General features: G+C 49.4%; 2 protein-coding genes across 4 annotated transcripts in view; one reads left to right on the top strand and one right to left on the bottom strand.

The window, feature by feature from the left end:
* The first annotated feature begins 15,950 nt into the window (after positions 1 to 15,950).
* On the top strand, positions 15,951 to 17,314 carry LOC120900288 (probable GDP-L-fucose synthase). Its single transcript, XM_040307083.1, has 4 exons — positions 15,951 to 16,245; positions 16,305 to 16,548; positions 16,607 to 16,831; positions 16,895 to 17,314. The coding sequence occupies exons 1-4, from the start codon at positions 16,118 to 16,120 to the stop codon at positions 17,267 to 17,269; spliced, it is 972 nt and encodes a 323-aa protein (XP_040163017.1). The 5' UTR covers positions 15,951 to 16,117; the 3' UTR covers positions 17,270 to 17,314.
* Positions 17,315 to 17,324: 10 nt separating this feature from the next.
* Positions 17,325 to 24,952, bottom strand: part of LOC120900287 (inactive serine protease scarface) — a 32,461-nt gene continuing 24,833 nt past the window's right edge. The window contains exons 5-9 of one of the 3 annotated variants that reach the window (XM_040307081.1): positions 20,012 to 20,908; positions 19,760 to 19,900; positions 19,109 to 19,263; positions 18,763 to 19,040; positions 17,325 to 18,694 (exon numbers count right to left, since the gene is read on the bottom strand). In XM_040307081.1, the coding sequence (XP_040163015.1) occupies positions 18,279 to 18,694; positions 18,763 to 19,040; positions 19,109 to 19,263; positions 19,760 to 19,900; positions 20,012 to 20,908 (1,887 nt within the window). In that variant the 3' untranslated portion in view covers positions 17,325 to 18,278. Of the gene's footprint in view, positions 18,695 to 18,762; positions 19,041 to 19,108; positions 19,264 to 19,759; positions 20,909 to 24,952 lie in introns of all 3 variants that reach the window. The other 2 variants (XM_040307082.1, XM_040307080.1) reach the window with 2 other exon arrangements.

The raw sequence follows: 24,952 nt of genomic DNA, 5'->3' as shown, positions 1-24,952 counted from the left end.
AGCCAGTGGGAAATATATTACTTGTTTACCTTTCAAAGAAATGAATCATTTATAAGACAGCTTTTATTGAATATCTTAATTTCCTCTTAACATCAAACATCTTGAAATATGAGATCGTTCAAAAAGTTCCAGAAAAATTGCACAGCTTCTTGCTTGCACTTAACTCCACAATTAATCCTCGCTGCACCTCTCCAAAGGTTCGCTGTCAAAACAATCCAAAAAGCTTCAAAAGACACCGACCCAACCTTTTGCTTCCCAACCGAACGCAGTACTTCTGATGAAGCAATTTACTACCCAACAACTTCAGGCTCTACTCCAATTCGCCTCGGGCTCACCGGCGCAAACTCACTATCCGTCAACTCTCAGGTCTTATCGGTTCAACTTCATCGTATCTTTCACTGCTGCAAAACAAACAAACACAGCATCTGTTTGAAACGGAACAATCAAAGCTGCGTCCATAGTTCACAACCGTAGAGCATTCCCGCGATCTCTCTTTCTATCTCTGACGAACCCCGAAGCTTCCAAACAGCTCTGAGCAAAAGGCTTCAAAAGGCCAGTCCCGAAACTTGAGCAACTGGTTCAACAACGGATGCCGGAATAACTTCGAAGCCCCAAACGCATACTCCAGCAACTGTAGAAAAAGAGGGAGAGAAACAACAAATCAAACGATACAAGCCTTTGACTTGCATGATCAAAAACCTCTAGCGGCGGCAAATTCATAATCGATGCTATCCGTCGTCGTCGTCGTCGGTGCGGCATTTCGGGCGTTCGTTTTCCGTTTCCACTATCGCTCAGGGTCTGGGTATGGTATGTGATTTTTCAGTCAGCCTTTTGTCGCTCTCTCTCTAACGCTCTCCCAAACTCTCTTCCTTCCGTGCTGCCCCTCTGCAAACGCTTATTTGCAAGTCAACCTCGCCGTCCTCGCCTTGTCACGATTTTTCCACCGTTTTGGCATTTGCCTTGCCGTGCCTATCGGATTCATCTAGCGTTCCCGTTGGAGGGAAAGGAATGAAACGAGTGGGAATAGTTGCAATTTGTAATGACACGATCATAATTTATGAGCTGATTATGCAAACAAGCGATCGATTGGTCGATTCGGTTGATTCCCGGGCTCGATAGAGAGGTCGGGCAAGCTCCATCACACTGCCGACTTTAAGCCCAAAAAGCGACGAACCCCCGCTCGCAGTTTGGGGGTCCCGTGCCCCTTACTAGCCCAGGAATGTCACCGATCAAATCCAGGCGAGGAGAAGCTTGGAGGGGAAATTGAACGTGTATCACATCATAACTTTCCGCTTCAAACCTCCTAAATCTAAAGCGCGTCTCGTTCTTTCGGGTTGCACTGTTTAGAACAGGCGGTTCGAACGTTTGATGTGTGGTATGGCATAACAAAGGAAGAAGTTGGGTTCAGTAAATCGCATGCGATCGTACACAGGAGGACCGGAAAAGGGTGTGCCTAGCGTATAATCCATCCTAAAAAGTATGATTGAGATGTGAAAAGGCTTTTCGAACAACTTCAATGTATATCTGTAGTATAAAAATATCATAATATATGTCATTTTACAACCATAACTAGACGCAAGCCTAGGTCTGGTTTGGAAAATGGATTCATAGCATTCTCTTTGCTTATAAATAATGCAGCACTGCAACACACACACACACGATCACCATCATACCAATCGCTCCACCATGGAAAGTGTTGAAATTATAACGTTACTTTCTGCTCCATTTTTTTCTCGCTCTGCTTCTCCCAACCATCAATATCTTCCCCACACGCCTTCAAATAGCACCTGCACGGCACGTCCGGCAGCACTCTAGCTGGCATGCGCAGGCCCGGCCACAGCCAACAGCAGGAGCTTTGATTGGCATTGCGCATGGAATGGATCGCACTGCCCAAACAGGTGCGATGTCATTTTCACTACTTACTGGAGAATGTCGTCCACCGTCCTCACACCGGCGATGGCCTTCCATACCACAGCGACCACGAACACGACGACGACGCTTATGGTGTGCCATTCCCGGGGCCTCGGAATAAATGGTTCAACCTTTTTCCTAAAATCAACACCTCGTCAGGTGTCGGCGGCCGGCCGTGGCGAGCAGCGACTGATTTAATTAGAGCGACTGCGTACGAATGTGAAAATATGCCGCATTGTTCGTCGCACCTTGAGACGTTTTTTCGTTGCTGTTGTTATTGTTGTTGCCAATGCGTCACTATTCTATGGCGTAAAAGGAAATAGAGAATGTGCCTGCATTTCGATTTGTGTAGGACTTCCCCATCTATTTGCTCATTCCATTCGTGAAGCTGTTAAAATACAGTTTTATTTTATTGAGCAGCATTACTCATATTTAAGAAGGGGTTTTGCTGATAGAGATCTATTTAATTATAATTCCTACCATTGATCTCGGGAATTATTGCTCGCTACATTGTATGGCTCTTCCATTCTTCCATACGGTACGCACATAAATATTCATCTTGCATTCATCTTCTAGCAGTACTGCTCAGCCCGCAAGAACGTTCCAGCAACCTAGCAGCTCCCAACAAGAACATTAAAATATTCCTTTTTCAACCTTTCACACCATTTTCCGTCTTCCTCCCTTTCCACCCTCTCACTTGCAACTGGGGACAACGTGGAAATGACACACAAAAGCCTAACCTCTGCCGCTCGAAAACAGTTCTCGCGAATCGAATCGCAAAGAAATAATTAAAGCCACTTGCACCACTTCAACCAACGCAAGGCTATGCACTATGCAACGGGCTGGCGGAAGAAAAGCGTCCCATCAAGTGTTCCACGCTACACTCCATGATTTACAAACGTCTCAGTTTCGTGAGTGCGTTAATGCGCAACAATATCGCCAACCCCCTTGCGGTGCGGCGAAACCCCGACTAGTAACAGGTTTTAATCAAGCCCGAGACCGACTGGACTGTATAGGAAAATATTTTATAATTAAAGCACATATCTATATTTCATTTAATGTCCCCCTCATACCGCACTTCAATCTGCACGAAGCGGAAACGAAGTACGTCCGTAGTGGACGTCAACGAAGCCCGCCAGCCCTGCCACTGCGCAGACACGCGCGCTCAGCTTAAGTCTTTTCGCCTAGCGAAAGATTTCAACGATTGCAGGCAGGCGACGAACCGCTGGCGACAATCGGATGCGACCAGCGACCCAGTGAATTGTCGCACGTATATGTGTGTCTGTGTGTGCAAACGGAGGGAAAGACAGGCAGAACCAGCAGAATGCAGCCGGCCGGATAATGATGGCCTATGATGGGTGTGCCATCCGACTGCAAACGGAGGGAAAAACGTTGCGAAACGCTTTCATCGCTGTCAGCCCGTTCACTGTCCGACCAAACACACATACACACAATGGAGACAGCTGTGAAACGCGTCCCAGGTCCACCCAAGTAGACACTCAAGTAGAATAGAAAAGCGACAGAGCAGAAGCTGGACGGCAGCGGGAAATCCTTTCCATAGAAAGCGCTTTGCAATATCAAACATTGCTGAAGCGCAATCAACAAGTGTGAGAAGTGCCCGGTGGAGGCTGATTACAGTTACCCCCCCATCCCCTGTTGGCCCAGCCTAGAACGGAATCATGCTGCCCCTCCCCCTTTCTCCCGTCTTCGGTGTAATTACTTCTAATGAAATTTTCAACATTTTCGTCCCGGTTCAACCTGTTCAACCGTCTGTTACGGGATCAGAGGCGGCATTTTCTCAGGTGTGCTTCTGCGTATCGCGGTCCCAGTAAGGCGTTTTTCCATCGCTCGACGACGGAAAGAATCTTTCCCCTTGCTTTCCAAGCCGACCAGAGTGGAAATTGTGAAAATAGGAAAGGATTGTTTCCTCGCTCTTTTTTTCTTCCTCTCTCATTATTTTGTGTCATCTGCACATCCACTCGGGCTTCTTTTTCTCCAGCTTAGCCCTCCGTTTCCAGCCCTTCCCGCGCATCATTAAGCTCTCGGTGGCGGCATCGCGGCTTGCACGTCCGGTTCCAGTTCCAGCGATTCTGTGAAATATCTAAAATAGGTTGCGAAGTGACAATAAACGGTTTTCACAGGATTGCTTGCTTGCTGCCCCGACTGCCGGGGCTGCACCCGCGCGACAATCGTCATCGTTTAGTGCAGACAGTGGAAAAATACTGTGTGCCATAAAAAGGCCGGCACGCTGTTGCTGGCTGTCGATCATTCATCATCGCGGTTTCGACGGTGACGGTCGCGATGTGTCGGTGAGCCACGCTGGCCACGCAAAACCACATGCACATGCGCGAGGGACATGGAAGCATCGGATAGCGCAAAAGTAGCGCGCGAACAAATAGGAACAAATGAAAGCGCCCGGCCGAAAGGGAGGCAAGGAAGGGCGGGACGCGGTGGCAGCAAGCAAGTTGTAATATTGATTGACTGGATTGAGTGTCGAGCACAAACAGGTTGAGTGTATTACATCAGAATTATCTTGCTGAACAGTTGTGCTTTGGTTGTTGATTGTTTTTTTTTGCTGCTCCGCTTTTTGCTTTATTTATATACTCAACCCCATGCGCGTGTGTGTGTTTGTGTTCGTGTGTTATTGATAAGCTACAATAAAACCGGACAAACGCAATCGATGCAGTTGCACACCTTCCCGGTGGTGGGGTCGGTTCGGATAAATCAGTTAACTTTGCTGATCGATACCTTCTTCCCACACTTCGGGGCCAGCTCGGTGCTGCAGCGGCACAAAGCTTGTCGATCGTGCCCGATAGCGAGATGATTAATGTGAGCTTCTTACAAATTTTGTAGTCCCCCTTTTTCTGTGTTCTGCTCCATCCAAGATGGGACACGATTTGTTTACCGTCCTCAGCCCGATTACGATCAAAATAAAATCAAAAACCCCCGTACGGAAGATCCATTGCAACAATTATAAACGAATTAATTTCACCGCATATGAATGAGGAAATGCAAACGGCCCGACACAATGAACAGAAGGAATCCGGGTACCGGGCTGAGAGAGAAGCAGAGATGGAGAGAAATTATAATGTAAGCATTGAAACAACACCACCGCCACAACCATTGCCCGGTACAAAACAAAAAAATGAAACATTCCTGCCGCTAAGCGCACACCCTTTAGCCAGGAGACAAATATTTTCCCAGCTTAAGCCCACGGTGTTGCTCCCCCAGGGTTGCTGTTAAGAAAGAAATGAACGAAACAACGGCACAAGCGCGACACCCCAGCCGCATCCCGTTTGTGTATCTCTCTCTTTCTCATACAGACGGCACACGGACGTTCCGGACGCACAAATCTGATTACGATATGATCGAGAACCGTTCCTAAATGGGAATCACTTTATCACCGAAAGACCACACTTTCCACCGAGCGGCACCAAGGGAACAGGCAGGGACACATGCACACATACATGAGGTTGATGTGGTGTGGGGGTTGCCATACACCCGAACGTGTGGAACGCTTTCGTTCCGGAGCGTAAAATCTTGATAAAACGATTACGCGCCGGTTTGTCACTTTGCCACCCGGCGATCGAATTTATCTGTCACATCGATTCGATCGTGCGCGGAACCGTTCGGACCACACCGAGACATCGAAGAATTACACATACCTACACACACATACGTTCAGGGACACAGAAGGGAGGGGGGGGGTCGTGCTGTACCATACCATTTGCCACCGCGATTGCGCGAAACGACGATCATCAGTCGTTTGCGTTCGGTTCCGTTTGTTTTAATGACATCGCAAATAAAACGACAGCAACGCTGGCGAAAGCGACGAACCCTCCAGAGCGGGGTGAAAATTATAAGATAAAGCCCAACGATTTACCGAAAAGCCCCCCCACACACACACACAGAGACACAAATCCGTTCTTTGGAGAGTAATGGACAAGCGGATGATTAAAAGGGAAAAATCAAACACGGCCAGAGCATTGAAACGGTAACGGAAGATAAATAGCTTTTCTCCCACATTTCCCCGTGGCCGTATGTGTGTGTGCGTGTGGGTGAGTGTGTATTTTCTGAATATTATATAATCATTCAGACACTTAGTGCTCGACCGCCCTCGACGACTCAAGTGCACACGATCCACGCGGGACCACGCACAAACCAGAAATATCCTACCATACCGGTCCAACGCCCAAATCCAACGCCTTTCCTTCACGCCGCTTGCCTCTTCATCTTATCTTAGGCCCGGTACGCACCAAAAAGCATACCCCAAAAAGGCTAAACTATGGGTCCGTGTGTGTGTGTGTGTGTGTGTGTTTCGTACGGTTTCATACATGTGTCCATTTATAAATTGCATCGATAAATCACGCAGTACGACGACGACGACGACGATTGCTGGACACTTTCGAGACACCTTCGCAGCCGACCTCGTCCTCGTCAGCGTCCTGACGTCCGTATACAAAACCCTGGTTGACCGATTCCCGATCGGCCGGGTCGGGTTTTTTTTGTTTTATACGCGTTTGCTTTCACTTGCTGTGCGTTGAAGGGGTTTTGTTTGGTCGTGTTGGTTACTTTGCACGGTACTCAACAGTTGATTGAGAACGGGTACTGCGACTGCGCAAGTGATCGATTGAGATGTTGACGGTTGCGTCGGTCTGATTTGCAGTTGCTGTGTTTTTGTATAGATTTGATAATATTACAACGAATTTGCAACGCAAAATATCTGCTCTCCACATCATAGAGTTGAGGCAAATTATTCGAAAAACGGTTCATACGGTTCATATAATGTTTTATGATCCACTTGATTACTTTCAATACTCAAAAAATGCGTATCTTTGGGCTACTTTATCATTTAAGGCAATGATCGAACGCGTACATCAAATTTTATAACCCAAAACTGCTCAAAACCATACAACTTTTCCTAAATAATACGTTACCGACACACATTTTCTTTGTCACTTATCCTTTTGACACAGACACATCCTGTTGCGACTTAAAAGAAGAGTTCAAAACCGGATACACGATCGATATCGCTAGCATCAAACACGAATGATGACCATATTTGACGTACGAAAAATGGCTCCAGTGTTCCAGAAGGCACAAAAAGGGCATTGATCTCTCTGTTGCTTCTAGATCAATATGCACCGATATGGAGGGCGTATATTATGCGGCCTCTCGGGGATGAATGGATGGGCCCGGTAGGACCCGAAATATGTCAAAAATCATTTTAAACGTAGCCGAAAGCGAACATTCAAAATATGAAACGTTATTATTGTAAGGTTTTTCGCTTTTCGGGAATAAAATTTCCTTTAAAGCGACGAACCACACCAAGGACCCCTTCGCTGGCATGGAAAACCGATCGATATTCATCCATAGCCCGGGGAGTACATTGCAGTTCGGGCTTTCGCCCCGTGTTGACCACCCGAGCCCGAGAATCCATCCGTCAGGCTCATGGAACAGCCCGCAGCTTAATATTTATATTTCTACCCCGAAATTACTTTATACGTCACCGGGCCGGGTCTTATCACAAACTGCGCCCAAGCACATGCTGCTACTTGCCGGATGGTTTCAGTTTGCAAATTACAGCGCGCGGACCCCCGTTTAGTAGTCCGGTGATCGGTAGCAGCCGAACCCATCACGTACCGTGTGTGTGTGTGTGTGCGGTTCCCCGAGCGGATATCAGATATCGGAATGGTGCAGCCGAGTGGTGTGCCCGTGCCGGTCCTGTGTCGATCGCGGATTGCTTCCGGCACTGATCGGGCGGCCCCGATAACCGATCGGTTTTACTCGACATTCTACACCCGCAAGACGCTCGCTCGCTCAGCAAACTCAGCAGCCATCAATCTTCGGCCACGGGACCAGCAAATAAAACATCACATCCTGCAACGCTTGGCCTCAGCAGTTCCAGCGAAGCAACACCTCCCAGCCACCCCCGTTCGCAGGCAGCGAAACCACCCCGGCGTGATGGACACGGATGGACAGTTTCGGGATGTTATGGGGCTGTAAATTATGAAACCGGTCCCGGGCACTGCCGGGGCCACAGATAATCTACAGCCGCATTTTGCGCACGGAAAAGGGAACCTGTGCGCGCGAAACCTGTGCGATCGATTTCGGATCGATAGACCATAATTATGGGCTACACGGGTACGGCTCCGGGGTTGAAAGAATGGATCGGGTGGAGGGGGCAGTGGCTGGAGAAATGGTTCGTGGCAGGCTCGATAGAACGGCCGCATGGCCGACCAACCAGGGAGATGTCGTTCACATTACAAACGATCTGCAAGTAAAACAAAACACAAAAATAACATCACCATCGTAAAACGATCAACGGTGACATGTTACCGGGGGTTGTTCCGTTTGCTCGAATTTAGGTCTTGCGGAGTGGGAAACGCGTTTTATGGATGTGAGTGTTTGTGTGTGTGGTTTGGGATGATTTTGGCATGACATCTTTCGCATGGGTCAGGTGATCGCTCTACGTATCATGGGAATTTGCTCTTTAAGAGGCATTTGTTTTAATTTTGCAATTTTTTTGTGTGTTGGTTCTGGTAACATTAGAATGAAAATAATTTATAGCAAAAGACTATACAAGAATTATAGCAAATTAATAAGTATGGATGTACTTAGATGAGTTATTTAGTACGATAGGGTGTGGGAAACATTATGAGAACATTGAAAAGAACTAAAAGGAAATAAAAATAGAAGATACTAATAAGTTACAAAGCATGTTTAACACTAAAACTTACACCTACACTCCACTAACGATAAAAACACACATTTGTATGCCATAAAACTCACCCGTAAGTACAACACATCACTCAGATACGAACACAACAGCCCAGGTGTGGACAAGCATGTGTATTTTTCCGGTTCTTCTCGGCTCAGCGACGAAAAACTAAGCTCCACTTCTCAACACAAGAATGCAGCAACTGTGTGTGCGCGTGTACATGGACAAACTAGACAACACACCACAGTGCCGGATCCCAAAAATAGCAAGAGAGCGCCCAGAACGGAGCAGATTAAATCTGTGAACATGCCAGATACAAAACGATAGAAACGGTTTTGCGATCGTTTGTACTTTTGCCGCTGCCGGTGGACTGTTTCACGTCACCGTACGAACAGTCGTAACAATAAAAGCAAAACAACCTCTTGGCTCGATTGAGACCCGGTTGCTGGGAGGGCTTGAGACGGTGCGGGAAGAAGATTCTGGAGCCTAGACGCGGTGGGGCAGAAGAGGGGCGGGAGGTGAACCCAGATCCGAAACACAAATCTTGATGTGTCGTATTTTTGATGGCAATCAATCTGTTTCTAGGCGTAGGATTAGTACCGGTTTCAGCCAAAAAACCCGTCGCTTGCGCCTGCTTGTCTCCCTCCAAGATTCTTCTTCCAACCTGCTTCACCGACCGACAGCGCGCAAGTTGCCCATTAAATCATCTGATTACAATGAAACGCTTGACAGCGAAGCGTATCATCGGCCCTCCAACGGATAAGTCCGGTTTCCCGGTCTGTTCTATCCACTCTTCCCACCTTTCTCTATCGCCACCATTCCCTCTCAATAGCGGCAGTTGACTATTTTATTGTGTGCCGTTTTGCAAACCCATCACAATGCGATCGATCGTGATCGATCGCCAATCGGTCGCGCGATCGACTGCGCGCTCAATATGGGCGACGGTCCATCCGGTGCGCAATCAGCATCACACTCGTTAGCGGGGACTGAGGCGACGACGACGACGACGACGACTGGCTCGCTCTGCCCCAGAACCCGCCCGATTCGTATCTGCAAAATCAATCGTGCTTCATTTGGGAGTGATCATTACGGCCACACAATTGCATGGAAGCTGCGGAGGTTATGCGCGTGAGCGATCGAGTGATTGCTCAATGGTGAGCATTGTTTTTAACGTTTGTCTTACAGGGCACGATCGATAATTGGTGGAGGAAATGTGCAGTAAAGCGGTGCTTTAGTTTAATGTAGAGAGAAGCACAATTTTTCCTTTGGAACGGCAAACACATTTCAAGCTAATACACGATTCGACACCGTTGAAAGCCTGCAATAGAACGCAAACCTCTGGCCACCCCGCAGCGTAAGATGGCAATCTCGCCCCACACAGCTGTGTAACGCGGCCGACCCCGGGGTCCAAACCGGGTAATGAACGACCGGAAAATGAGCTGCATTCTGCCATAAATCAAACAAACGCCCGCTCTTAGCGAATCAGCTCACGCGCTCACTCACCCGCCGCCAGGAGACGCAGCAGCCGCCCTCCCCGAGCTACGGTCACGTACCGATTCCAAATGGTTGGAAAATTTATTCCACAAGCCTGCGTTTCGCCTGTAGGTCAGCCGAAGCCTTTCGGACATCGTATTTCAAAACCTGCTCAAAATGAACCAAGTGCGCTCTCATCCCGCCACCCTCCTTCCCCGGCCTTTTGTCGGCAAACACACAAATACGGTGGAGTTTGGCGCTTTTCGGAAGCCCGCTTCTGCTCCGTTTGATGTGGTGACGTAAAGGTGGCAAGGATTTGGCAACAAGAACAGTTTCCCGCAGCACACGCAGCGTACACAGCCATGGTGGGCCACCGCAAAGTCACACACACGCAGCAGGAAGTCCGACAGAGTCTCGGACGGCAGAGCCACATCGCCGCGGCCATCCGATTAAATATTCTACCCAAGCCCGATTCGTCTCAGAAGAACCCCAGTGCTGGTGGACTGGGGTGGAAAAATCTCACCAAACACACACACAGGCGCTGTACAAAAAAAACAGAGAACCCGCTGATAAGCTGCTCCAGGGCCGGCGAATGTGGCACGACACGTTTAAGTCTAATTTACGATAATAACATTTAAAAGATTTGATTTACGACGACGGCCCCGGTCGGTCGGTCGGTTTCGGTAGCAGGTAGCGCTGCCCGGGCCGTGTTGCCTGCCGGGTCACAAAACGGAACACGGTCAGAAAGTCTATTCGGTACGGATCATAAACCGGGATGATTGTTTTTGCTGCCCCCCGTCCGCCACTGCGCCCGGGATGGGTTTTAATGTCTTTGCCGCCGTACAAACAGGAGGGGGAGAATGGGGAGGTCCGCGATCGATTTCTCCAATCTCGGGCTGTGCTTGCGGGAGGGGAGGGCAACATAAATGTCATAGCCAGCCGAGTGCCGTTGCGGTGCCACTTCTCTCGTACGGAATGCTCCCGCGGGGTCGAGCTGAGGCTGAGCCGCTATTTGCACAACGCTTGAAACGCTTGCCGCCGGGACGCTGGGTTCCCCCCGATGGCCTGCCAATCATATTTCACTGCAAAACACGGCTGCGGCTTGTTAATCCGTTTCTTGCCGTGGGGTCGCCACCGGTGGAACTTTCACTGCACCGTGCGAAAGTGAAACGGTCAACCTTTTCCCTGCCAGCTCAGCCTGCGCGTCCAAAAGGGCTAAACGACACATTTGCCATTGCTAATGTTGGTGCGATGAACGCTTTTTATGAGTTTGATTAATGAATGTTTTGAAGCCTCATTGAGCGTAGCTGAAGCGATGAAAAAGGTTATGAATGTCTATTTATGTATAGGCTTTCATCAAGAGTTGCTTTAAGATAAGGAAACGATGACTCTCGGTACAGTAAGGACTAAGTAATTGAACCTAGCTTTTCAAGCTGACATCTATTTCTTAGTCTTTTGTTCATTTGATCTCATACAAATGCTCTCTTCTATACCATTGAATGAACTTCCCTCGTCTTTTCGATCAATCTGCAGTAACTTCCTCATCCTACATCCGCAATCTCACTTACACATCGTTATCGCCAACGAGACGGCCGCTGTCATCGTCCTCATCAACGTCGTCTCCCTAACAGTGCTTTATTCCACCCTTGCTCTCCCCATTCATACTGCCCTGGTGAAATATGATGACAGTTCTTGAACAGCGGACGGAACGGAAAGGAGGCAAACGGGCAACTTCGCACAACCAACAGCAGCAGTAAAGTCGATCACTTCTCCCTTGCCGCAGCTAGACCAACGCTTGTCCATTTCGGGAAAGGATTGCCCGAGTAAGATAGTAGATAGTCCGAGGCGCCTAGCTTCTATTATCTGCCATCCTACAACAAAAAGGGGGAAACGTTAGGGCGAAAGCGAAAGTACGCATTAAACGCTCCAAAGGAGAGGGCGACCGGCCTGAGAGACCTTTGCCAACCGATGACCGATGACCATGCGCGAAATTTATGACACGCGATCGGGCATCAGCCATCAGCAGAAACGGAACACTCTCCCTTTTTGGGGTGGGTAGATCTCGGTAGATCCCTCTCTGCTGGCGCAGAAGGTTCCGTTGATGGGTCACGCGATCAGCAGGTAAGTAAAGGATCGCTCCGTGAAATACTAATCCCACCGTCAGCCTTCGTCACCGTTCGTCTTCACAGGCTTTCAAGGCAAAGCAGACGACGACCGTATTCCGTAGCGTTGGACTTGGGCGGTTGCGAAACATACCGGCTCCGGTGCAGCCCACACGCTCCGCAAGCTCCGAAATTTGAGCCCAATTCGCGATCGTGTGGAAAGTAAAATCTCATCCCCGTTTCCCCCTGTTGCGGGAGAGGACACGATGACGGATGGCAATAGGGTATTCATTGTGGAAAGGAGGCCGTCGTTGGCAACATCAGCAGCAGGGACACTGGAGCTAAAGAGCGGCTGGCGTTCGCTACTTTCAATTCCAGCCTAAATTATTTCATCCATCCGTCGCCTCGCTCCGGGCCGGGTTTTGTAGCCAGATTACGTGACCGCGGTAATAGGGTGCGAGATGGATGGAATCAATCGTTAGGTTTTGTTGAGGGAGTGTACCTACCGGATCGGGTCGTTGTGTTTTAAGTTCATTCCGACTGTTGCGCCATCAATCGTCATCGAGCTAGGGATGGGATGGTTTGCATTTTGAGGTCGATTGTTTGAATTGCGATGATCGAAATGAAGATCGTAATGAAGGATTGGAAGGCTGGAATGAGTCATAGTTTGGAAGGCGTAATAACGCTGAGATGGAATTAAATATACAAGGTACGACATACATTGATTGAATTATGCAACGTTTTGCTACATTTGACTATTTATGTTTGGCATTTTAAAGCAACTTTAACTAACATCAGTTAAGTATACACTAAAATCTATACTCCAATGCGAATTGCTTTCATTCCCTTAGATTTAAGCATAAATCAACCTCCAATCAACAGTTTCCTTTCTGCTATAAGCGCGATCATTTCCCGTGATGAATATACATCCTTTCTAATCACATCATCCATACAACATAAAGTAAGATATTCTTCATCAACACCGGCCTCCTCCACAACCGTACACTCTGTTCACCTCTGTCGTTACATTACACCCATGATTCATGCGTGGCAAAGATCGTGCCCAGACCGTGGGCCCCGGGCCAAATCCTAGCAAACGCGTCTAGCGCAACGCGGCACTAACTTAATAAATACAAATTCCCTCATCACTCACCCGATTAAGCATCGTGGCGGCACCGTGGAGGGTCTTTTTTTCTAGACCAAACTCACACCATCCATTCTGTGTACCCTTCAACACCACACTTTGGAGGGACGTTCGGCGATACAGCAGCGCTCTCAGCACTCTGCTCCTCAGTACATCGGGAAGGAGACGGTACTTTACGGAAGCCGCCCGCGATCACCTCCGCAACGGAGCTGTGGAGGCTTGTTCTTTCTCTTCCTATTTTGTACAAAAAAAACGAGATAGAGAGAGAAGAGAGAAAACAGTAATTGAATTAAACCCTAACTAACGATGGGGCCGTAAAAACAGAAATTGAAATTTAGCACCCATTCAAATCATAATCAAAACGCATTTTGCATCCCCTCGGCCAATCCCGTCATAAATTTTACGCTTCACACATCACACGTCCTTGCCAGTGTGTGTTCCCTTTCGTCCTTTCTTTTGGACACCGAGCAGGCCGCAGGATGACCCCACGAAGCTGAAGAATGAAGGCATAAATTACACCTTTATTTAGCACGTTGTTGCAGATGGTCCATTCGCTGGAAGGAACGGCCGAACGGGTGTCTCCCTCGATGGTCGGGAGCGCCACACCCATCTAGAGGAAGAGAGGGCATGCGTGTGGGGCATCTTATCCCGGAGACCATTGTTATTAATGTTGATTATTTGTTAATCGTCTAGGTGGCGCAAGCGAACGCCCTGCGTTGGGGCGATAGTTCATTTTAATATGCTACATCTTACAGACCGGAATCGAAACGGTATAGATCAATTGTCCACAAGGTCTGTCTTGGAGATTTCCCGCTCACGCGTAATCCACCCTGCTCCCTTCCAACGCACCCCGATCGCAATCGGTCACTTATTCACTTTCCATTAAGAAAAGAACAACAAGCGACGAACCCAAGGAAACGGGAACGCCACTCCATATGGGCTGTGGTGCGTTGGTAATGAGATGGAAAGGAACTCGCCATTTCGCATTGCCATATTTGCCGCCGCCACCGCTGGACCAGTACTGGTGGCCTCACATTAGCTCGCCGCGCGTATGCTACTTCGGCGTGAAACTACTTCGTTACCGGCCCTGGTGACACCTCTTCGCGCGGGCACAGCGAGTGTAGGCCGCCTTGCTCTTATCTGCCAAAGCGTTATTACCATTGCCCAGTACTCCCCACAGTACTCGTGCCGAGTAAATCACCCAACCAACTCGTGCTCGCTGCGTGACGTTCAACAATTGGGGCGAGAGCACGGGGCTACGGGCCGGGTGGTATAAATCGGCCACTCTTCGCTCTACCTCCGAGGTGTTATTTACATGTCCCTGAGCGGCTTATTAGGACATTTCAGACTACGCCTGCAGAATTTACCACAACCGGAGCGAGATAGGGCGCGGAAATGGATTGTTTACTCTCTCTCTATCGCTCTCTCGCGTATTGTTGCATTTCCATTTCGTTTCACACTTCGTGAACTATCCTGAAATATGAGCGCAATAACAATGCAAGCTCTGTGCTGGTGCGTGCGCGTACCTTAATCTCGCACCCTATACGGGGGTTGAAGTCAGGGAGGACGAAGGGATTAGCCCCGGGAAGGTTGTGTGTGGCTCTAAAAATGATGCACATTAATGGGATATGACGATCGGTTGATCGCTGTGCGCCGTCAAAGGATCAAATGGTAGGTTTGTTTGACTGTCGCCACCCAGGGGTAGACGTCGATCGGTTTAAGTAGTGCAGGTCTGTATGTAGATGAAGGCTAGTCGTTTTTGCGGACAATATGAAAGTCGTTATTTGCAGAAACGGACTACAACTCGAGGCCGATTAGTACAGCCGTCAAAACCATAGTACAAGATCATTGAGGTTGGTTTCAAATATTTTCTGCTCCGGGGGAATCAATTAAACATCAATTAGTAGGGCTGAACCACTCAACGTTGTTGTAATATAATAGTAACGAAGAGTATACGTAGATTTTTCCTAAATTACCCGGCGCTCTAGCACCAATCGAACACGACATCGAACATGAAAAATGTATGGGATTTGACATGTTTGTCTTGTTTGTTTGTTTGTGTCTGACAGTGCACCTCCATTTGATTATATGGTTTTTGTTCGAGTCGGTTGTCGTGTTCGAGTGGTGCCAGAGCGCAGCCTTAATCACTTCGTCAAATAATTAGATTGTTAGTTAAATAGATGGAAAAGTTACACATAATCCAGACTGGACACTAGCGCATTCTCGTCATCATGTTGTTACGGACAATACTCGAACTATGCATGGTTGTTGTCTCGAATGAGAGAAATATTTTTATAATATGATCTAAAATATTTTTTATGGTAGAATCATAGGATATTAAAATTCATAAGAAAAGTATCCCAACACACCGATGTGTAAGACATTCAACCTAAAGATATCGCAAAGTGAGCTAAATATAGGCTTTTTTTCATTGGCAAAATTTATTAGATATCATAAATTCACCTTTAGTCCTTTTTCAACACGGTCTAACTCAGTTGGTTTCACCATTTTATAGCATGCTGAGGTGTCTGCTATAAAACGCCGATTGTCAACAAGCATTTTGTTAGTTGGGCCAATGTTTACATTTTGGGCACGGTTGACGTGTCAAATTGTTGCAAAACAGAAAGCAAAATCCATTAGAATATTGTTACCAACTCTTTTTTTAGTGTTTTACGCTATTTGTTATGTTTGTGTGCCGGTTTTAAACTGAGCCAACGTTAGTTTACATCATTCGCCTTTGTAATACTCCCTTACCGGTCCGAAGAAATGAGTAAAGTGGTGCTAGTAACGGGTGGAACCGGGCTGATAGGAAAGGCCATCGAAACGGTGATAAAGGAGGAAAATCCGGCAGATGAGCGATGGATTTTTGTCGGCTCGAGAGATGCGGATCTAACGTAAGTTATGCTGGCGCAAGTGCAAGTTTCTCTCTCACAACAATCTTCTCCTTCTGTAGCGACTTGGCAGCAACGAGGGAAATGTTCCAGAAACATCAACCAACGCATGTAGTGCACCTGGCAGCGATGGTCGGCGGATTGTTCCACAACATGAGCAATAATTTAGATTTCTTTCGCAAAAACATGCTGATCAATGATAACATACTGCTGCTCAGCCACGAGCTCAAGGTGAAGAAGGTCGTATCGTGCCTGTCGACCTGCATCTTTCCCGATAAAACCTCTTATCCCATCGATGAAACTATGGTTAGTAAGGTTGCCAACACATACAAGGAAGAAATGTCCAATTTTAATCTGCTTTTAGATACACAATGGACCGCCGCACGATTCAAATTTCGGCTACAGCCACGCCAAGCGTATGATCGACGTGCTGAACCGCGCCTACAACCAGCAGTACGGCGACATGTTCACTTCAGTAGTGCCTTGCAACGTATTTGGACCGCACGATAACTTTGTGCCGGGTGTAAGCCACGTGATTCCCGGCATGATCCATCGACTGCATGAACTAATGTTCGTTAAAAACCCCGACGTGAGTATGCGATGATGTCGCCTCAAATCGAAACACTTCTTCTGATTCTTTCCTCATTTGTAGGAACCGCAAGAAAGCAAATCCTTCTCCGTGTACGGAACGGGCAAGCCTCTCCGGCAGTTTATCTACTCGCTGGATTTAGCCAAACTTTTCATCTGGGTGCTGCGCGAATACAACAGCGTCGAACCGATCATCCTTTCCGTTGACGAATCGGCCGAAGTATCGATCGCTCAGCTGGCTGAATCACTTGCCAAAGCGTTCGATTTTAAAGGAAAACTCGAGTTCGACACCACCAAAGCGGACGGTCAGTACAAAAAGACGGCCTCCAATGCGAAGCTAAGGAAGCACCTGCCCAACTTTAAGTTTACCGACTTTGACGTTGCTATCAAGGATACCGTGCAGTGGTACATTGCCAACTACGAGAAAGCGAGGAAGTGAATAAAGGAACAGAAGAGTCATCATGATACGAATTTTGAAATGAAAGACAGTTGAATTATTTCCTAAAAACGATGAAAGCTTACAATATTTATTATGTACAGGTAATTAAATAATATTACAGATGTAAAAAGATAGTAACGCCCACGTGGTGCTTCGCGCTCCAACGCCCGGTCACGGTGTGGCTGGTGCGCCATTCTGCCAGTTTAGTGTGCGTGTTTGCGAGACGTTGCCGGAGCGCACCGGAGTTATGATCCCAGGTGCTCCAGAGTCCTCACTTTAGTTATGTGCTTCAATACCGCGTGTAGCCACGTGTTTGCGTGTGTCATGTGTTGCTATGGTGATGACGATTAACTTGATCTGTGGATACGAGCGCTACTATGTTGTTTAAGAAAATCCAGCAGTTCACTACAGGCTAATGGTGAGAAGTGTTGGCCACCGAAAGACACATCGTGTGATGCTCTGGCGCACACAGCAACTCACCCGCGACCCGGGCTTTGAACGTGGAGCACGAGTTGGGGACGAGTTGGGGACGAGTTGGGGACGTGTTGGGTGAAGATGGTGAAGATTAAAGTGTTTTGTGTTGTGGGAAAATTGGTTTGAACATCCATTTGGATCCCTTCTTCCTCTATCGGGGGGTCCGTGTGTTTTCATCTCGATGGTGTAAAATGAAGGGGGACAAGATTCACTTAACGCCTAAGTGTAGCACCACCCGGGAAAGGTGTGTGTATGTGTGTGTGGTTGTGTACTGGTTGGTCTAGTGTAATGTGTAAATGGGCGTGTAATAATGATGCTGATTGGTGGTACGTTACGTGTGAAATGGTATGTAATGCTGAACGGATTGCTCGATGCCGAGAAAGATCCACCGTTATCCTCTTGCTCTACTTTCAGGGACCTTCCACGGAACTTCCAGTTCATGTGTGTGTGTTTATATTCGTGTACTATCACTGGATGTTGATTAGTTGGTGTAGGTGCTTTGTTCTGCCGTGTCTTCGACTCTGTCCGGTTCGCCTTAATACGGTGGCAGGTACTTATTGTTATAGGCCGGGCCCTGGGTGGACTGCAGCTGTACCCGCGACACCTGTGGACTGTTGGCCGCGGTCTGATAGTTCGGCACCGGCGTGATGAACTGGTTCGGGTTCTTCAGCGCCTGCTTGATCCACTGCACATCGATGTTCGAGAACGAAACGATCTGATCCGGCCGGTTGCAACCGTTGTCGGCCGAGTACACGCCCTTCAGGTAGTAGGTACCGCTCGTATCGGCACAGGCCAGCGCACTGCCCACATCGACCTCACAGGCGTCGCCGGACGGTCGGCCACAGATGTGCGACTCCGGTGCGAAACCGTTGCGCTGCAGCTGGCTTTGGCTTTCCGCTTCCGACAGCAGCGAGATCGACATCTGTTGCATCAGAGCGTTTTGGATGTGAACTGTGGGAGAGAGAGCGAGCACGTTAGTATTAGCCTCTCGCATGATTGCCACCTTCATCAACACTTACTCTTAAGCACTTCCTTGCCCCAGCCCGTGGTAACGCAGTTCTCGTACGAAGCGCTCGGCACCACGTCGTTCTCATCCAGACAGATCGATCCGATGTGCGTGTCGAACTTCAGGCGGTCCTCCAGCACCAGCATGGCGACGTCGTAGTTCAGCGTGGTTGGATTGTACGCCGGATGGTACACGATGTCCTTGACGCGCACGATCTGGAATGTCTTTGGTTCCGCGTCGACTCCCAGGCGCCATTCGCCTCCCTTGATCTGGATCGTTCGTGGGTTCAGTCTGCAGTGGAAAGAGGCAAGCGGGTTAGTGTTTGGAACATCTGCAGGAAGTTTGGTGAGTGATCTTACCCATAGACACAGTTGGCCGCCGTTACGACGGTGTTATCCGAAATGATGGCTCCTCCACACAGCAGCGACTTGTTCGTCTCCAGCAGCACCATCGCCTGCCACGGGAACTCGCCGAATCCGGTTCCAAGAGGTCCTGCCCCGCGTGGCTGTGTGTTCTGTAACATCCAAAGCCAAAGATCATCAATAACACAGAATAATCACAATTTAAAGCACACAAATAAGACATCAACATGGCTATTAGCTGACCTACTCCCCCGGTTCAAGACCTATCAAACAGGCGATCATATTGGATTGGCATTTAGAATCAATTTTACGACCTCTCCGATGGCTCTCTGGGTGAAAACCTAAACCAAGACGCAGTTGATATACGACCAGGTAGTCCAGAGGCCTTCCATTTCGCTGCGATGCATTAGCATATTATTATGATCGGGTCGGCGGAGGATCACCGAAAGCTCACAGATTCTTTTATGACGCTCATAAATCCATTGACCTGCACCGTCACCTGCTATGTCAAACGGTTTGTCTACAAGATCCCTCTCCAAAAAAGGGCCCCATTTCGGAGTGACATTGAAGTTTAGTCGCAATCGATGGATTACACCTTCTGATGATCATAATTCATAGATCGCACACACACACGGAGCTCATACTTACATAGTTTCTCGGCGCACACTGCTGTGGCTTAGCGAACGTGCTCTCCGAACGCTGGTTCTGGAACGGGCGGAAGCGCGTGTTGCCACTGTTGGTAAACTGTAGCCCGGCCGGTGCCGCGTTCACCCGCTGGCCGACGGTCGACTGGAAGGAAGCGGACGCCGTTACGCCCCGATCGTACTGCGACTTCGACTGTGTGACTGAGGCCGTCTGGCTGACGAACTGGTTCGGTGCAAACGATTGTGTGGACGTTACCTGCGACGGGGACGCCTGAATCGGCTCGCCCGGACGACGTCCATTGCCGTTTCCATTGCCATTACCAACCGCGTTACCGTTGCCGTTGCCATTGGTCGGTTTGTACGAACCGTCGTCGAAGCCCAGAATCTCCGGATTGTACTGACCGAGCTGACCGACCGGCCACGGGTCCACGTAGTCCGGATCGCGGCAGCAAACGCCGGTAAAGCCGCGCTCCAGGTTGCGGCACGGCGTGACCGGCACGCGGAACAGCTTCTGCTCCTCCGTCAGCACGACGGGCGTCTTGGAGATGACGCCGGTCGACGAGCAGTACTCCTCCTCGGTACAGTTCATCGCAGCGGAGCAGCCTACCGGCGGCAGTGGCGGCGGCGCCTCCGGGCCCTGCGGGCGCGGCGGCTGGAACGGGCGCTGGGTCGTCGGCCGGATCACGACCGGCGTGTCGTTGGCCGGGTTCGGGATCTCGTCCTGTGGAGGTCTGATCTTGTTAGGGTCGTCATTGGACGGGGCCGGCACCTCCTCCCTGGGTGGAATGTACTCCTCGCCGCGGAACGGTGCACGCGTGGTGGTCGGTGGGGGGAAGTAGCGCGTCGTCGTCGGGGGCGGCACGTACCGGGTGGTGGTCGGTGGCGGTACGTAGCGCGTGGTGGTCGGCGGTGGGACGTAGCGTGTGGTGGTGGGTGGCGGTACATAGCGTGTCGTGGTGGGCGGTGGGCGAGGTGTGGTGGGTGGTGGTGGTGGGGGTGCAGTTTGAATGTTTGTGACGGTGTTTTGACCCTCCGGTGGGAGGTACTGATTTTCCGGTACCTTAACGACGTAACCCTCGTTGGTCAGGACGGTCGACTGGGACAGCAGCGACTGCTGCTTGCAGCATACTTCCGGTGCGTAACATTCGCCAGTCTGTTGGAGGGAAGAAGAAAAGAGCACAACAAGAATTGTGTGTGGTGAGTTGGGGTGTCCATCAAGAAGGTCGGTGGGTGGCAATGTTTGGTCAAAACGTTCAAGAACACCACATACACATGTGGTGCATGGGTGGGGGGGCATCCCCGCTAGGAACTGTCAACGGCCGTGAGCAAATTGATTCATAAGTATAGCTCCCCGAGCGGGGACCATCTGGCACGACGGTCCGGTCACCACAGTACCCGATCAATCAATTTCGCAAACACTTTTGTCGATAATTAATCATCCCCCAGTGGCCTTCGGTAAAGCGGTGGAGGACGCGCAGCCTAGAATTCGTTGTCTAAACGTGGCGCAGATTGTTTTTTTCGCTGCCCTTCTTCTTCAGTTTCGCACCGAAGATGAATGGGGCTTGGCAATCAGTTTATGGATGGATTAACGATGGCTTTTAGCCGAAGCGTTCGTTCTTTAGCAGCATCCACAGCACAGCTGTTGATCATCATCCACTCAATCCATTGGAAGTCGCTGGAAGTCTCCTAACGCGTACGTGTCCAAAATTGGAGATGGCCAGCTAATGGCGACGGCGCGATCTTCGCCACTCGTGCCCATAAACCCCAAGCGGAGCAGCTAAGCCGAAACGTGCATAATTAATTGCTACTAGCCTTACACATTTGCCCGGAGCGCGCTCTGCTGCTGCCGATGGTGGTCATGTTGCGGTGGCCTTTGCCTCCAAGCTGAATTAAGACAACGCGGAGACGTGCTTGCGGAGTTGCAGTAGCCCGCAATCGGCATCGGCTGTAACGACCGACAATTTTTAATTCCATCTTCCACCTTTTTTGCGGGGCCAGCAAAGGGGCCTGTCAGATGTCAGACTGTCATAAAGGGTTACCGTGGTGTGGAAACACAGTATGGCCAGGATAGGACAAGTGTATCCAAGATGTCAGCTCCACTTTCGTCCGCAACCGCCACATGCACACTCTTATCAGCGCGAAACATTTCGTAATCCTTCTCTCTTTGCCCAACAAACCCCCTCACCCGTTCAGCGAACCGTTTTGCACCGTTTCGGTTGACCCGTCCTTTCCAGGAGGTTTCCTGATCCTGATTGGCCAGTTCACCAGGCGATGGAAAAAAACGGAACGAAACAAAAGCGAAGCTCAACCGAAAAACAAACCGGCCCGATCCCGGATGTAGCCCCCGTCGCGGGTGACTTGGGTGGCTTGGGTAGGTAGGTCAGAGTCAGGAGCATGCGCATAATCGCGAAGTCGACCCGATCGTTTCGGCTGGATTCTTTTGCTTTTCCCTTTCGGTCACGGTTTTGCATGAGCGGGAATTCGGTGCGTGTGTGTATGGCTTACTTTTTTCTCCACTCTTTCTCCCTCTCTTGGCTGCGCAGTTTTGCCCACATTTTTTTTACATAATCCCGATTGAGTCGATTGAGTCAGCATAGTTTCAGTGGTGCAAAATACCAGCAACAGTGGCGGGAATGGGAAGGAATGGAAAAGGCAAGCAAAACCGCGGGCTCGCGATCACGATCAGCAAATAAATGATCGTCCACTGGAGCTGGAGAGGTTTGGGGTGAGCCGCCATACCAGTATCGAACGGTGTCATCCCATCCCCGCTCGACCAAAAGGAGCCGTGGGAAGAGGGGGTCCGAAGTCATCCGACCCGCTTTCGATGGGTCATCGATTTTGTGTAATAGAAAAATATTGACCCATTTCAAGTGCGGCCGATCACACAAAGCAGCTGCCGGGCATGTAAGCACACAGCCTCCGGCACATGAGGTGCGTGCCGCAGGCCAACCGGTAGCCACTGTCAATGTTTGGCGAGACAAATCGCTGTACAAACGGGCCAATTCGTCAAACAAAGGGAGAGCACGTGGAACGCGGCAAAGATCAATATTTGATTGGTGCTGTGATTGGCGGGCCCAGGGAAACTGTCAAATACTTCCCCCGTTTAAAGGCACGCTTGGGTCGAGTTGATCGATCGGTATCTGATCTATTGGGAGTCTTTTTTTGTGTGTGTTTTAAGCAGAGAAACTCAAGGGGAATTCCTAGATTTTCTACGACGAAGCGCTGCTAAAGAGCTTTTGAGATTATTGCCAAATTCCAAAAAACACTGTTGTTAAGCTTGCGCGCTTCTACATCCTGGTTTCGGTCTGGAAGGCGCAAGATCCGTGTTATCGAAACCACCACTGAGCCACTGAGCTGATGTATGCAAATCGTATGCTAATCGCTGGCCATTTATTTGATCGCTTAGAAAGTGTGGAAGGGCTAGAAGAAGCGACCAACGCAATGGTAGAACGGTTTGTCGTAAAAAAATGCCCAAAGCCAGCTGAGGAGAGGAAAAAAACTACAGCACACAACAAATCATCAACATCTGCGTGAATTCTTGATCTTAAAGGGACATCGGAGAGCCGCGGCCAGATCCGGGTGCTGTCTTCCGTTCGTTCTGGCAGGGTGAAACATAAAACCCTCGGCTGCTCGGGGGGAATTTATGACAATCCGCATCCGTGTATCCTCCACCGACGGCGACCGCGACCGCGAATCGTGTACAACATTTGCCAATATGGTTATGATGTGCTCAAATTAAGCCACACGGTGTCGATGCTGGGTAGTGTGGAGGAGATGGTGCTGGGGGTTTCGCGTAAAACCATTTGCCATTGACACAGTTGCGTGCAGACCGTAAACAAATGTCAACCGCCAGAACGGAACACACACACACTCACAATCAGTTGACAGCATCGGCAGCCCTTTTTGTGCGCAAGGGCTAGGAGACGATCCGCTGCTGCTGCTTTGATTTACGGACCGGCAACCACAAGGGAGCTTGCCGTTTTTACCGCTGATTGACGGGCGTGACAGAAGAATCGCCCCCGAGTCGAGTAGGAGTTGTTCCATTCGAGCAACATTAAACATGAATGCGGCGAACAGCTGTGCGGCAGGATGCTGGGGGACATTCTGAGCCAGCACCGCCGCCACGCGAAAGATTTATTGGACAGATTGGTTCTTGACCGTTTCGTGTGCCACGGGCGAGGCGGGGGGGAAGCCGAGAAAAAAGAGCGCATGCAGGCTCGTCGCCACATTTCGGTTGAAGTGATCTTCGAACTCGACGCGTACGACGGGTTGCTACTGCTGGAGCGTCACACGCGTGTTAGGCGTCTCATCTTCAACGATAGCGTTGAGTGTTGTTGTTTTGATGCCATGAAACACAACACGAAGGACAATATAAAAAAACGAAACGAAAACATTAAAAAAAACCCCGCGCTACATAAACATGACTTTCCTCAGTAGTGGCGGTTGGAAGAAAGAGAGAGAGGGGGGTTGGCAAAGAGAACATTAAAAAAACAACATTCATCAAAACATCTCGCCACAAGCGCTTCACTCTTCGGTGGGCGAACGTCACTGGCAGCGGCTGGCTGCGACAACCGTCCGCCTGCCGTACCATTAGAGGAAGCAAATTAGAGACGAGTACATCGCACGACCCAACCAGCTGGCGTTTCGAGGTGGGCTGGTGAAGAAGACGAGAAAAAAAGGGCAACCATAAATTTGACCACCGACACGCTGACACCTTCAGCACCTGACCTTGCGCATACCGTGCTCGAGTAGCAGGCTTTTGTGTGTGTGTGTGTGTGGTTAATAAAGTGCATCCGAAACAACAACCCATTAGAAAAAGGTGGGTTTCAAGGTTCGTCGCTTGCGCGCTTGCACGGGTTTTAATGAGCAGTTGCCAGACAACTGGAAGTTGCGTGATAAATCTTGCTTTAAATTCCGTACTTTCAGTGGCGGGGGGGGGATTCTCAAATTACACAGGAATGTTATGTAGCATTGGACGAAAAGGTTTTACCTGTCTGTTAACGGCTACACGACTCTTTCACCTCTCGCCAGTAAATCACATTCAATTAGGAGTCGTAAAGCAAGCGGCACGCAAAGCTTTCCATTTTAAAACGCACCACCTCGGTTTTCTTTCTAAGCAGCGCGATTCCCGCGATCGCGATTTGAAAACATTCAATTAACCACCCACGACGGTGGCGCCAAAGTAAACGATCGCCGC

This window comes from Anopheles arabiensis, chromosome 3 (genome assembly GCF_016920715.1).
Source record: "Anopheles arabiensis isolate DONGOLA chromosome 3, AaraD3, whole genome shotgun sequence".
NCBI classification, from domain to species: Eukaryota; Metazoa; Arthropoda; class Insecta; order Diptera; family Culicidae; genus Anopheles; species Anopheles arabiensis.
The sequence above is the reverse complement of the archived record's forward strand: the minus strand, read 5'-3'. Positions and strand labels throughout refer to the sequence as shown.

Excerpts from the sequence above, each read along its gene's own strand:
- LOC120900288 (XM_040307083.1), top strand. The coding sequence starts at position 16,118 with ATGAGTAAAGTGGTGCTAGTAACGGGTGGAACCGGGCTGATAGGAAAG. Across the intron at positions 16,246-16,304 it reads TCGAGAGATGCGGATCTAAC|CGACTTGGCAGCAACGAGGG; the intron begins GTAAGTTATGCT and ends CTCCTTCTGTAG. Across the intron at positions 16,549-16,606 it reads ATCCCATCGATGAAACTATG|ATACACAATGGACCGCCGCA; the intron begins GTTAGTAAGGTT and ends ATCTGCTTTTAG.